At 38.0% G+C, this 14,539-nt stretch overlaps 1 protein-coding gene across 1 annotated transcript; it reads right to left on the bottom strand.

Annotated features, from left to right (window-relative positions):
* Positions 1 to 6,313: 6,313 nt before the first annotated feature.
* LOC127355350 (C-type mannose receptor 2-like) lies at positions 6,314 to 13,089 on the bottom strand. Its single transcript, XM_051386151.1, has 10 exons — positions 13,076 to 13,089; positions 12,905 to 12,987; positions 11,734 to 12,050; positions 10,830 to 10,955; positions 8,959 to 9,058; positions 8,618 to 8,686; positions 7,824 to 7,915; positions 7,048 to 7,161; positions 6,775 to 6,874; positions 6,314 to 6,532 (listed from the first exon to the last, which is right to left on the bottom strand). The coding sequence occupies exons 2-10, from the start codon at positions 12,966 to 12,968 to the stop codon at positions 6,465 to 6,467; spliced, it is 1,050 nt and encodes a 349-aa protein (XP_051242111.1). The 5' UTR covers positions 12,969 to 12,987; positions 13,076 to 13,089; the 3' UTR covers positions 6,314 to 6,464.
* Between the last annotated feature and the right edge of the window lie 1,450 nt (positions 13,090 to 14,539).

Here is a 14,539-nt window from a genome sequence, read left to right as displayed (position 1 = left end):
TGTACTGTTTTTTTAATGTTTTTTAGGGGATTTAGCTTTTCCTCTAAAATCAAGGTTTTTTTTAAATTACCACTTACTTAATAATTGGTAGCATACACAAGTTTTTAAGTTGATAAGGCTACTTGTTCCTTTATTTATGTCAACACGACTCTTCAAAATAATGTTTGTAACTTAAAAGGTTTATCTGAAGTGGTGACAATTGGTCCACTGGATTACTTTTTTTAGTGTATTTGTAGACCACACTAGCATAATTTTACCGAAAACTGTATTTATACAGCAGATCTTATCTGTATAACATATTATATCAACAGGTTAGCGTAAATTAAAAAAAACCTCAGAACAATTTTCACATTCTTCCTGCAAACCATACAAAATTGAAACTGCACTCATAAATGACTCATGAAAAGAATTGAGTTGTGGATGTTAGGAATCAAGGAATGAGAGTATAGCTGTTTTCCCTTTAGCAGTAAACTACTGTATAGAATTACCTTTATTTATTGACTGCGCATAGACAATAACAGACTCCTAATAATTTAAAGATCTTATCCAGACATGTATTAAGATGTATACAAAAAATAGTCAGCTTGGAACAAAATGTGTGTCTGATGTTTTTTTCTCCCACAAAAAAGTATAATTTCCACATTAAAATCTTTAAAAAGTCATCTACTCCACAATCTGTGAATATGCAAATGTTGTTCATTTCTACAGTTTTCCTGCTGGACACAAGATGTCTCCTCCTTCACTGTAAAGTCCATTCTCAGCGGATGTGCACTGGTGGATCACACTGTACAATTGCATGCTGAACCAGGACTGACTTCCAGACTATTTGTGATGTCATAAATCACGCCCCTTAAAATCTAATTTCCAATAAGCACAGAGAAACTTTTATAAGGCTGAACATTCTAAAAAATGTTTTGTTACACTCAAATTCACCTACAAAAAGTAGATAACAGACATTTTCAAGAAGTGACCTGTATAAGCCCCCGCAGTCACAGCCTCACACGATGACGCAACAGTTGTTACAGTAGTAACTTCCAGGCATAGTGGATTCAGACGTTGGGAAAACTGAACCAACTGAAGTGAATCCAATAGGATTTCAGTGACCGTAAAAACATCTCTCAAAACGTATAGTTTCAACATGTCTCACTATGCTGTTGGATAATGAGCAAAAGGATAGGAAGCTGAGTTTCAACACTGCACTGAAAAAAGTGTGACCACACTTTTACATTAGCTAGACTCCTGCCATCACCCTCGGTAGGCCTTACACCCGAAGGTCTATGATCCCAGTCAATGATTCCAGTTCCTTTCTTTCTCACTTCACTATATGGTAAAACATAATGTAGAAATGTACTTCAGTCATTAATGCAATAATAGTAATATATTAAATATTGCAATTCATCATCATTAAAATGTGACTTTTATCTGGATACAGTTAGGTTTTAATGAAAATAAATGGCATAAATTTGCATTAACACTGGTCTCTGTGTCTGCAGTCTGCTGTTAGCGGCTCAGACACAGCTCCACTGAGAGCTGACCTCCGGGACACACAGCTAACTATAAAATGGTGTACACTAAGCTTGCATGCTAATGTGCTATTTGAGGCTCATTTCTTTGTCAACACAGCCTGACATAGACCCTGAGATTAAGGCCAGAGCTGAAAATAGATGCTGCTGTGATCAAGAATAGACTGTAAGGCTCAGGTGCTGCAGGCACATGGATATTAAGGTGGACTGAGATGAGCTATGTCACCTGCTCCAATGGTAGTCCACCTTAAGACCGGGTTAATCTTGTTCAAGTTTTTCCAGAGAGTCAGAGTCAGTCAGTCAGTTAATCAGTCAGACAGTTACTGTAGGCAAACTTTATACACGTACTTCAATTTAAACTGTTTGAGGAAACCGATTGCCCTAAATTATTTGTTTATTAACACAAACAATTTAAGCATTAAAAACTTGGACTTAAAGTAACTTGGGTTAAATAAATTAATTTTACCAATCCCATTCAGTTAATTTAACTTTTATTTTAGCATATCATAGCATGTCATATGCAGCGTTCCTCCAAACTTATTTAACTTATTTCATTATTATTTGATTTAATTTAATGCATCTGAATGAAGAAAGACTAAATTAAATGCACCTTATTTATACAAATGTTACCACTTAAGTTGAATTTACTCAGTTCATTTAGTTCCACTAAAGCAAATTATTACATTACCTGTCAAAACGGCTGATGTAAGGTAAAAACTATTTATAATTAATTATTACCAGAATAGTAGCCAATTCATTTTCTGTGGATCAACTAAGTGTTACTGCAGTAATGAAGATGTCAACTACAGCCTACTTTATGTGACTAACATCAAATAATTTACAAGTATTTTGATGCAGGAATAATAATTACTAAATTTGACATAAAGTCAACTCAATGTAATGAACCCGGAATTATATCACCAATACTTAATAACAGTGTAATAAGGGTAGAAATACTTAAGTAATACTAAACTAATGCGTGACTCATGAATCATGATGGTTTAATGCATGAATTAATGTTAATGTTGCTCAACACTAACAACTGATCAAGTCACCATGACTTTTTGCGATTAGTTCACACTTCATAAATCATCAGTTAAGAGGTGGAATTCACAGTTTCTCTATATATAAAATGATATGCGACCAATTAGATGGAGGAATTTGCATTTTCCCAGCCTGAAAAATAGCTTCATATTTGAATATGAGAATAAACCCAACGGTGTTTTTGACAAATTTACAACATAGTGGATGGAATATACGTTTTTGTCTTTTTTATTGTGTTTGTGATGTTTAAAGCAGTGGAGATTAAACGTGTCTGAACATTCTTCTGATGCCAACCTCCTGTCTCCACCACTCAAGACAAAAGCCTCAGACCTGGGGCGACAGAGCATTCTCCATCAACCCTCCACATCCACCTCTTCAGAACTGCTTTTAATGTATGATTATTTGTTGTGTGTTGCATATTTGTTGTGTTGTTTCAATTACCTTCTCAACATATTTGACAAGGTCTTTGAGTATGATGAATGGTGTTGTTGTTGTTGTTGTTGTCATTTGTCCATCATGTTGTAAATGTGTCAAAAATACCTTTGTGTTTATTCTCATAGAAATATATAGCTATGTTTTTTATCAGAGATTAACTGGAATCCTGCTCATTTGGTCACATATCATTAACTGATTATCTGTTACATGTGAACTAATCACAAAACCCCTAGTGAGTTCATTGTTAGTGCAAGTGGAATTCAGATACATGCATTAGTTTAGTGTTACTTAAGTATCTGGACCCTTATTATAAAGTGTTGCCAGTAAACTTTGCAGTTAGTAATTCAGTTTAATGTTTCTTTTCCACATAAACTGAAGCAGAAGATGGAGTGACCAGCCATTTTCTTAAATTAGCTAGATTACATTATTGTTGATAGGTGCAGTAGGTTAACCTAAGCTAAGCTAAGCTACATTTTGGGAAACTTGCCAAGAGTTGTATGAGCAGGTCAATACGTCTCTAATGGCTGTATGCTAAAGCTACAAACAGCAGCTAGTTAGCTTAGCTTAGCATTAACACCGTGAGGCCTTTCTGGCCTGTGAAACCACAAGCTGTCATTTTTACACTGAGGTTTTGAACAAATGGAACAAACAAGATAAAACATGTTATTCAGTGATCTTAAGAGATGCTAGTTGGGATTTTGTAACCTTTTTGGACAGAGCCAGGCTAGCTGTTTCCAGGCTTTTTGTTAAGCTAAGCTAACAGGCTGTATACATGATTAGGTAATGTATACAGTGCAGTGTAGTAAATGGCCGATGACCATAAGCAATGTCCCCCGTCGCTGCATGGACTTGAAAACTATCAATTTGATACAACTGAAAACTACTATATGTAAAATCTAACAAATTAAGAAAAATAAAATAGATATTGTTGTCAGCCACCTTGTGTACATTGTGATGAACATTCAATTTGAAATAAAAATGTTCTCCACATTGAAACTGAAACTGTGATCCAAATCACATCTTTTCAATGTTGATATTATGTATTTATTTATTACTTGTTTTCTTGTCCCTGACACTTGGTTATTGTTCTATTAGAACATTAATTAGTTAACATCAATAATTTGCCTTAAAATCAAGAAGGCCCCACGACCCCGTGTTAACAACTGGTACAACATACAGGACTGTGCACATGTAATGCTGCCATGAACTGTTCAAAGTATGTTAAACCACGGTTTATGTTCTCTGTTCTTGGTTAAGCACTTCAAACTCAAAGCAAAGTGTGTATGAAGTAAAGTTTTCCTGCAGGAGAAAAAAAATCTAAAATCTATACCAAATGAATGAAGGTAACCAACTAGTTGCAGATATGTAAGTCTGTACTGTACTGCAATTAAAGGTCGTGCAGACTAGCTCATGCACTTGGACATGGTATGATGCTGAGGACTAAGCAACAGGCGGGACGTTCATAGCCACCTGTCCTTACTGCTAGAGATATGAGGGAAGCAGATGTACTTCTCTACCCGAGAAAGGCTGAGGAAAGACAGGAACAGAGAAAGAATGGGAACGTCTGGAAGTGGGGAAAGAATGGAGAAATAATTGCTAGAGAAGGCAGCAGGAGACAGGGAGGAGGACATCTTCCTCTTTTATTTCAAAGTAAAATGACTATTTCAAATGTAGTTTGTATTTAATATTGGCAACTGTTGTTCAATACTCCTTCCCTTGTGCTGTAGCCTCCAAGATGTAACTGCAGTGGCTGTGTAGTGCCCCCAGCTGGTCAGATGGTATTACTACACACTATTTCCTTCCTGGTAAATCATGCAAACAGCATTTGTAAAAAAAAAAATAAGAAGAAAAAATAAAAAAAATATATAAAAAAAAGATGCATATGAAAATGGGTCATAAAATGAACCAAACAATTACTAAACCCCATAACACAAACAGTATCAAACCATTATAGATACTTTATTTATCCCTATTGGCTCCATTTTACTTCGATTAAACCCTACCTCATAGTCTCCATGGCAACAAAAGTAATTCAAAGTCAATCACATATATCTTTTAAATGTTAAAGAATTAAGAAAAAGATTATACAACTCCCTGTAAAATACAAATAATTAGTAAGTTGTTACAGCAAATTGTACTCTTAGTTTCTCCACTGAGAGTCGTAAAAAATCTATTGCATGTTTTTCCCACAAATATTATCTAATTTGAATATGTTATTAAGAAAATAAACCAAGGTTATATGACACATTGAACACATGCCTCTGTGTGTGTGTTTCAGACTGGAACACAGAACTCTGTGACTGAGATTATATGACTCAGATTTTATTTCACTGTGTTCTTTCAGTAGGAAGAGATTGCACGTCTTTATGTGAAGCCATCTATTAGACATATAATGCAACCAAGTTAAACTCTTTTATATACTGGTGCTAAATATTGATCGGGCCTTCTTGCCTCAGCAGATTTTTCACGTGTTCGCTGGTCAGATCAGATACAGGAGCAGCTCTTATCGGTGTACAAGTTGTGTAGCAGATCCTGGATCAGTGTGAGAGGTTATCTAACAATCAAGAGCGGTGACTCAGCAGATAAAAACAAAAGGAGTAAGGACACACACTGTGCCCTGCAGTGAAGGACAAAACTCTGAACAAACAAACAACCAAAATATGTAGTAATGTAGTCACATATTATCTCTTCACTACACATTTCTACTGGATCTCTGCTCTGATTGGCTGGTCACACTGCCTGGGCTCTGGCTTGGGATTTAAATTAAGCTTGAACCGTACTACCTGCCAAAGTTTAAGAAGGCAAGTCAAGGATACAAGATTTGGGTGGATCTTGAATTTTCCTAGTTCAGGGGCCACAAACAGGCCAAGCTTTACACAGTGGGACCCTGTATTATGTGGGGGGGTGCCTGATTCCACAACACCTTTTCTAGTTGCTTTTTTTTGTTTAGTTTGTATAAAACAAAAATGTGTTTGTTTGAAAAATCGAAGGCAACACAGGTAACCATGGTAACTGTACACAACAAAGATGATAACAGCTTAAAAATGCTTAGAAGACATAAAAATTAAAACTGCATTACAAAACTAATTCAAGGTGGCAGAATTAACACTGAACCCAGTGGCAAAAATAAGGTTTCCTGGGAGGGTGAGAGTATGGGTGGGACTATGGGTGGGACTATGGGTGGGACTATGGGTGGGACTATGGGTGGTGGGTGGGCTACAGATACAAATCTTTTGTTTATTGTGTAGAAATATTGACACGTAAAAACAACATGATATAATGTAAGAAATGACAGCCTTGAAGCTCTGGAATGATATATGACTCTTTAATTTCTTTGCAAAAGTTGCATAAGGCAGATCATTTTGGTAATAATACATTTGGGTACATTTGTACTTGAACTTGAAATGAAATATTCCATTACTCTGTCTGTCCTGTGTGGGTTGCAGATTTAAAGTGCATCCTTCATACAACTGCATTCTTCACACAGAACGAAGGGAAGCTTTCATCGCAGGCATAATTGCTCCAACCATCTGTAAGGACAGAAAAAGAGACAGTGTAAACTGAACGCCATTTAAATAGAAAGGATTTCTGAAAAGGTAATTCTAGGTAATTCATAGATCTACTTGATACAGGCTGGTAAAAAAAAAGTATATTTTTTGTCAATATCACAAACTAACCACAATTTTTTTAAATGACCGGGAGCGTATGTTTTGTTTGGATGAAACTGAAGCTGTTTTAGGAAACCACCAACTGTGTGAGTGTGTTTTCTTACCGGTGCTGTATGTTGAAAGGCATGGGTTGATGCTGTCTGGAGACATTGCAGTAAAAAATCCCTGATAAAACCAGGAACCATCGAGCCACATCCACTGGTCCTGGAGTCAGACAGAGAAACATTATCTTTTAATGATTTAATGATTTCTTGATACTACAAGGGGATTATTTATTAATTAGTGAACTTTATAGGTTCTAGAAGTCATAACTTTGGTGAGAGCCAGGCAAGCTCAACAATCAACAATACAACACATGTGTTGTTTGGTCATCTCACCTCAAGGTAGAATCCACCAAGCCAGGCTACTCCATTAGCTTGCTGATAGAGGAAGGAATACTCCTCAGGGCTGTGGACGGAGACCAGGCTGGCCTCGAAACCAGCACAGGTGGCCTGATGGGAGAGAACGGTGACAGAGGAGGATGACGTGTGGAATAGAGCAGGAGACGGGGACAGAGGTTGTGCTCATTAAAAATCTGATTTTAAGGGACAATCACAAATAGTTAGGAAGTCAGTCCTGGTCCAGTATGCAACCTGTACAGTGTGATCCACCAGTGCACATCCACTGAGAATGGAAGGAGACATCTTGTGTCCGACAGGAAAACTTTAGAAATGAACATCATTTGCCATATTTACATAATTAGGGACTTTAATGTGGGAATGATGTGCAAAAAACATCAGACACACAGTATTTATATATGTCTTAATATGTGCCTGGAGGGGATATATAAAACGTATCCAGGCTAACGTGATTAGCCAGCTAAAATGATCTTTCATCCAGCTAACTCCATTCCGTAATAATAAAAATTTTGGGATTTCCGAAAGGTACTTTTGCACGTTTGTTACTCTGAAAAACTGAACTGCCAGTTTTGAAGAGGAAAAGTCCGAGCTGCCTGAATAATCACCAATCAAACCAGCTAACTACCTCAGGACTACAGAGCCAAAGCAACAAGAAATGTGTCACTCCCCCCCTCCTCTACAATTATAATAATTATTAATTATAATACAATCTGGATGTGAGACACACTCTAATGCCAGGTATATTGTGTACTTACATCAGCTTCAGGCCAGGTCAGACTTTCATCGTTGTAGTAGTAACATCGGCCGAGGTGCCCCGTCCAGCCTTGAGGACACAGCATTGCTGTTGCTGCGAATGTCAAACAAAAAGATGAAAATTACACGTTGTGCACTTTGCAACAGTTATCATGACCCATCATCCTTTTCTACTGCAGCCAAAATGCCTCTGGACGCAATTGGATAGACCGCCAATCAATCGAAGCAATGAAAAGTGTGCGTAGTTGCTAAATTGAACTTACTAAATCCATTTGAAGTAAGGCAAACACATATTTGCTTTTAGCGCAGTTGTTCTTTTACAGAAAGTATACTGTACCGACAAGTAGGGCTGCCCCCCTAATAGCCGACTTAACCGATAGTCGCTGAGAAGAGTCTCAGTCAATCCACTTTTCATCAGTTGGATAGTTGCAGAAAAAAAATACAAATACAAGCTTGCAGATCCATCTGGCTTCCAGGCTAACAAAAATCCCTCCAGAGCAGACAGAACACATACTTTTTTTGAGACTCAAGTCTCAAGCTAAATTGTTTCAGTCAGTTCTAAAAATAACAGAGCTTTTAGGGCCTCCAATCAGATCAGTGTAATTCAAATGAGATGCCAATGGAGATTAAAGCCTTGGCAAAGTCAGGACAATAAGTCATAAGTGCTGTATAATAATATTGTGTTAAAAAGAACTGTAACATGAAGAGTAATGCAAGCCTCTGTCTCATTCTGTAACTTCACTGTGAACCTCTCTTTTGTGTTTTTGTGCAATGCAGAGAAGACATATTGACTTACGGACATTGGAGTTCTTCACACAGATGGAAGAATAGCCACCAGCGTTGCATGGGGAATTGCTCCATGCCTCTGTGAAAAAAGAAGATTAGAAAAAGGCCATGAGAATAATGGAACAGAGGGTTATGTAACATAATAAAACTCACTCAAGTTTCTGAAAGCTTTGATTTTTCATTCTGAAAATGAAGTCCGTGTGTGACGAGCTAAATCATCCTCAGAGTCACTATAGTTTTCTGCTTTCTAATGGCCGTGGGCCACTGGGCAGCTTACTGCTGTAGTCTGTAAAACCCTCTTATACACTGTATTATTAGGCTCACTGGACCTTCATGTGCATGTTTTCTTACCATAAGAACTGAGCATTAGGCAGGGGTTGCTGCTGTCTGGGGACTCCATGCTCCAGCTGTTGTTGTAGAACCAGGATCCATCGAGCCATAACCACTGGTCCTGGAGGGGAAGCACAAGATCATCATCAGGGCTTTGTTGTACAATGGAGACTAACTAAAAACAACAATGGATGGAATAAAAGTCAGATAGCAACATGTTAGAAAACAAACCCAACCAAAGAAAAGTTTAGATTAAAGCAAAACATTTTAAGCAAAAACACAAGGGGAAAACACTCTATTTAGACATTTTGTGTATATAACCTATCTTTGTTCAGCTAACACTAAATTAGCACAGCAGAACCAGTGGGATCTGAATTTGTTTTTATCACAGTCCCTGTATCATCCAACATCACAGCTCTCAGTTTACAACACTGCTATCTAGCAGCTGGGGTTTTAAACACAAACAAAATCCATAGGGTTTTTGAGAACTGATACAATAAGGCCCGATCGAGGCATTTTTTAACTGATGAGTTTTGGCTATTTTGAACTTTACTGACCTGATCTGATCTTCTGTTTTATGTCAGCTGTCACACAGCTATTTTTTACTCACAAAGCTCATGCACGGTATAGCTATCATCAGCTCTCTCCACTCTGAGAGCAGAGACAGCGGTAGAGAGCTGACACAACCACACTCAACATGCCAATGCAAGTGCCACAAAAGCCCCACTAATAGTGATAAATCAATGTAATCTGGGAAAACTAGGTTATTCTGCTGAGCGTTTATTTCCTCGTTTGTACAGACAGTTCATTCAGGTAACTCAGGCAAAGAGTGCACCGAAGCACAAACACTGGAGAGAGAATCTCCCTCCAGACAGTGACTAACTATTACAGAGGGTTAGTTATTTTACACTTTATTGTGTAAAAAAACGCATTAAGGAACTTAATGTAACTTAACTTTAATGCAGGCATTTGTTTTCTTGATGCAAAGCCGAACTATTTAATTGTCAAGCATAAACATTGGATTCATTTTCATAACTTTAATATACTTGAAGTGTGCACTGTGCCCCTGTATTATCTAAAAGGATCGGGACTCAGTGTTAAATGGCTCTAATTGGATTGGGGGCTAAAAAAAACTTGATCGGCACATCCCTAGATACAATATCACAAAACAATATACCACAGTACTCAAGTGCATTGACATTTTCTTACACTCATACTGAAAACTAACAAAAAATACATCAGTATGGAAAACGGCAACCCCTCTCTTCCTGACCTTTAATCTTCTCTTGATTGTTTTATGTGTGAGCAAATACCCAAAATCCCAACAGAGTGAGCGGAATGGAGTGAGCTTCACTGGGCTGTTTAGTTTTTGTCTGATTCTGTTTTGGATAGAAATGCAGATGGAGCTCTGAATGGATGCAACAAGCCTTGACACTGTCTTCAAAGAAAAACCCAAAGCTCATGTTACGTTGCTTTTTTTTACAGCTTGCAGCATGGCTCGATGTTAAGCTCCGTGGCTTTCATGGTGTTTCATCATCATCATGATAGATTCAATGCTCAAACTGTGATTCAGGCCATTTTTTAAGATAAGTCATGCAGTAATTAGCAAATGTCTCAGCGGGAACAATCTTTGAGGAGTATTAACACTCTCAAATAAATCAGCCTATCCCTGTTGATGCATATTTAAACAGCAAGGTGTTCCAAAGTCTCAGATCAGTTTCTATCATGTAATATTATGTAGTTAGTGTGTTCAAGTGACCACACAAAGACAGATCGGCATAAAAACATACACATTACATCCTTCTGATTCTTATTGTCTCGAATGCCTTTATTTCTTTTTGGTACTGCAGATTTTTGCCTCCGTGGCTAACAACATTACATAATGAGTGTACCTGCAGGTAGAAACCGCCCAGCCAAGCTTCTTGATTTTCATTATTGTTGGTGAGCTGCTGGAGGAAACCATACTCCTGAGCGCTGTGGACAGAGACCAACATGGACTCAAGCATGGCACAGTTCGACTGGAGGAGGAGGAGAAGAGGACAGAGGGACAAAAAGAGACACGTTCAAATCAGCCTTTATGGTCAAGGTCCTGCTTTATGAAGACAGACCATTTCCTGCATAGAAATTAGATGATGATGTCAGATGTGAGGTTAAAACCAGAATGACAGCCTCCTGCCTTACCAGGGCCTGCTGTGTGTTTTTCTCTACTGACTAACACACCTCATCTTTTCAGTATGTTTTCTGTATGTTATTTGAGTTGCATTATGTTTAAGTAATACCTTTGTACACCTTTGAGTTGACACCGTTTTTGTCATGGCTCACAAGCAAGAAAATACTAGTAGATGCTTTGTTCTGTGCCGAAACCAGAAGAGGCAATAGTTATCGTAGTTATTTGATACTAAATCAGGACTTTTTACATCAGAATTTTAACTTTTTTAAATTTAACTTACCAGCTATTTATTTATGCAAATATTCTCACTAAAAAATATTTAAAACTTTTTTTACTTTGCATGGCAGAAATGGGCTTCCATAAATAGCATTTATAGAGAATGATTAGTTAAAAACTGCCTGCCTGTTCTATGGCTTCACTTACCCCGGCATTATATATAACAAAACACATCAGGGAATAAGTGATCATCTCGTCTAACATTGTAACATAAAACGTACTGTTTGTTATAGAAGAAACTGATGCAGAAAATCAAAGAATCCATTCATTAATAATTAATTATCATGAACCTTGGGTTTTCTAGAGAGAGTGTGTTTGTGTTTGGTGATGTAGTCTTGTTCTGTGTTTACCTGAGCCTGAGGCCAGGTCATGCCCTCATTCACAAAGTAGTAGCAACGTCCCTGGAACACCTCCCATCCATCAGGACACATCATCTGGTTTGGTGTGAGAGGAGCTTGTGTAGTGGGGATTGGTGATGGTGATAGTGGTGATGGAGATGTTGGAGATGTTGCACAACAAGGAATTGATGTGACTGGTGTAGGGTTTTGTGTAGTACTGGTATATGTGGTATTAGTGTCCTCAGGGGTCTGACTGACAATCCCTGTCACAGGAGTTACTGTATCAGTGATTGCAGTTGCATCAGTGGCAGCCTCTACAGAGGGAAGCACTGTGAAGAAAAGAATTAAAGCCTGCATTAGTTCAAAAGATCATCCTGTACAAAAATGTTAAAATTATATTCAACACAAATCTTTCCAAGTTTTAAAACATGAATGTAGTTGATATTAATATAAAGCTAACAAAGCCTAACCTAACCTCTGATTGGTTTTTTTTTATACCATTAGGAGCACTAGGAGGAACCAGAGGTTTTTACAAATGTTCGGTCTCATGTACTATTGTCAGGATATATATACGTTTCTGTAAATATGACAAAATGTAATTTTTATAAAAGTTACCTACTGCAGCTATTTTTCCCCCCCTTTTTTTTGTTGTTGTTTTGGCATGCATTGGTAAATCCCTGTTTTTTTAAAGCACTTTGAACTACATTTTATGTGTTTGAAATGTGCTATATACTGTAACTAAAGCTTGATTAATTGATTGGCTGATTAATTTATTACCTAAGTTTACTGATAGGTAAATAGGGCATGCAATACGTCAAGCTGATTTAAATTTTAAGTGCTAGACCAAGGCAATTTTCTTCTTCCTTATCTGCTGCATTGATAGACTTTTGAATTCAAACAGGTCAAATATAAAATTTTCTCCCATGCTCAAACGAAAATTCTAATTTCGTATAGAAAGTGCCAACCCTAATGCAAAATTGGTTGAACCATACTGGGGTGTAATTGGAGCTGCGTGTAGAGATTTAAAAAAAAAAAAAGCAGAAAAGGGCAGATATTCATTCAAACTTTCTTGCTAAACCTAAACTTTTGCCTTAAAATGCATTTGTTTTACAGACAGAACTGTGTCAAACAGAGAAGTAAGTTCATGTAGCAGGCTTATGTGAGTTATTTCTAGTTCACGTACCTGTTGCAGCTCTGACAGAGAGGACGATGCCCAGGAGAACACAGAGGACAAGAGATGGCTTCATGGTGATGAATGACACGTTCCTGCCATTGAGGGAAAAGTTCATCACTCAGATCATAAAATTCACTTCAACCCACATTACGGTGAAGAAGGTACAGCAGAAAGGCTTACCTGGCTGTTGTGAATGAGAGATGGTCTTTGACAAGGAGGTCCCAAAGAGTTCTGGGATTTATAGTCTCACATCATGTTTACACATTTCAATCTGATGTGTACTTAACATGCATGTGATAAACTAATCAGCATGTTTGCATTCAGATCTCAATTTATCACTGTTTGTTCACATAGTTTCCAGAAGCAGTTGGAAATTTGAGTGTTTCGTTGCCCTGTTTCAAATGCTATATTTGACCCAGGAAGTTAGACACTCAGGTAAGAAACCCATACCCAAACCCACATTTAAATACAGTAAGTCTTGTGATTTGAGTTCAGTGTGTGTTTGTGAATATGAGCAGCAGTTAATGGGCAAGCACCACTGACACTGAAAATTAAAGGTTGGCATGTAGTGTGTTTTGGGATGATTTTAGTTTTGAGGCGATGACGTGAATCGGTGACGTAAAGTAGCGCCTGCTGACTTTGGTTGCTGGGAAATGAAATAAATGGGCTGCTAATCAGTTAGTGAAGGTCAGTGAAGTCAGCCTGCATATCCTTGAAGGTGCACCTGCTGGTATTTATCGTATTTGCTGTAGATACTAATAGTAATTTATGTTTCCTGGATAAAGCGTCACCAAGTATTTCTCAACATACCGCTAAGAGCCAATGGTTCTGTGCTCCACTGTTAACATAAAAATATTGCCTCACTCTGATTTTGTTAATGTTCTCTTGATTGCTCCCATGTCTGCACTGGTTCTTCCTCACAAAATCAAAGATGTTACATTGCATGAGGGAGGCCGAAGAGTTGTTTAGTAATTAATTAATAAATTATTCACTCACATGGCTTTTCCTACAACAGATATGCAGATGACACTGAATTACTCTTGCCTTTTTCCCCACTCTAAAACCCAGGCAAATTCTACACAACATCAAGACGATACATCCATTGCTCACCTAGACCAGTGCCTAGACTACTGTGACTCACTCCTGGCTGTTATGCCTACATGTGGCACCTGACCTCCGCAGCTTATCAATAATGCAGCAACCCAGCTAGTCTTCAACTGACTCAAGTTCTCCCATACAACACTGCTCCTCCTTCACACCCTGCACTGGCTACTGGTGGCTGCTGAAATCTAATTCAAGACACTGGTACTTGGCTACCGTGCCTCAAATTGATGATGCCCATCCTACATACAGGACATGGTCAACCCATACACCGTCCACTACGCTCCGCGACTGCCAATAAGCTTATGACTCCCTCACTACTCTGAGTCTGCCGCCCAACGAAATCACAACTGTCTGTGGTCCTGGCTCCACAATGGTGTAACTAGCACTGACATCAGGACTTCAGAAACTCTACACATCGTCTGTTGCAGTCTAAAACTCCTGTTCGGACTGCATCTTGGCCATAAAAAAAAAAAGATCAATCTCTTGTTGTTGTATTGTTCTAACTAGGGATGTACCAATGCTACTTTTTTCAGACCAAAT

The sequence above is a fragment of the Dicentrarchus labrax genome, unplaced genomic scaffold (genome assembly GCF_905237075.1).
Source record: "Dicentrarchus labrax unplaced genomic scaffold, dlabrax2021, whole genome shotgun sequence".
Classification (NCBI taxonomy): domain Eukaryota; kingdom Metazoa; phylum Chordata; class Actinopteri; family Moronidae; genus Dicentrarchus; species Dicentrarchus labrax.
This window is presented reverse-complemented; position numbering and strand designations above follow the sequence as displayed.

What these genes read in the sequence shown, in the direction of transcription:
- LOC127355350 (XM_051386151.1), bottom strand. Translation starts at nt 12,968, where the DNA reads ATGAAGCCATCTCTTGTCCTCTGTGTTCTCCTGGGCATCGTCCTCTCT. An exon ending in TTGGTGGATTCTACCTTGAG is followed by an intron (nt 6,875 to 7,047) that starts GTGAGATGACCA and finishes GTCTGACTCCAG; the next exon opens with GACCAGTGGATGTGGCTCGA. An exon ending in CCTTTCAACATACAGCACCG is followed by an intron (nt 6,533 to 6,774) that starts GTAAGAAAACAC and finishes CTGTCCTTACAG; the next exon opens with ATGGTTGGAGCAATTATGCC.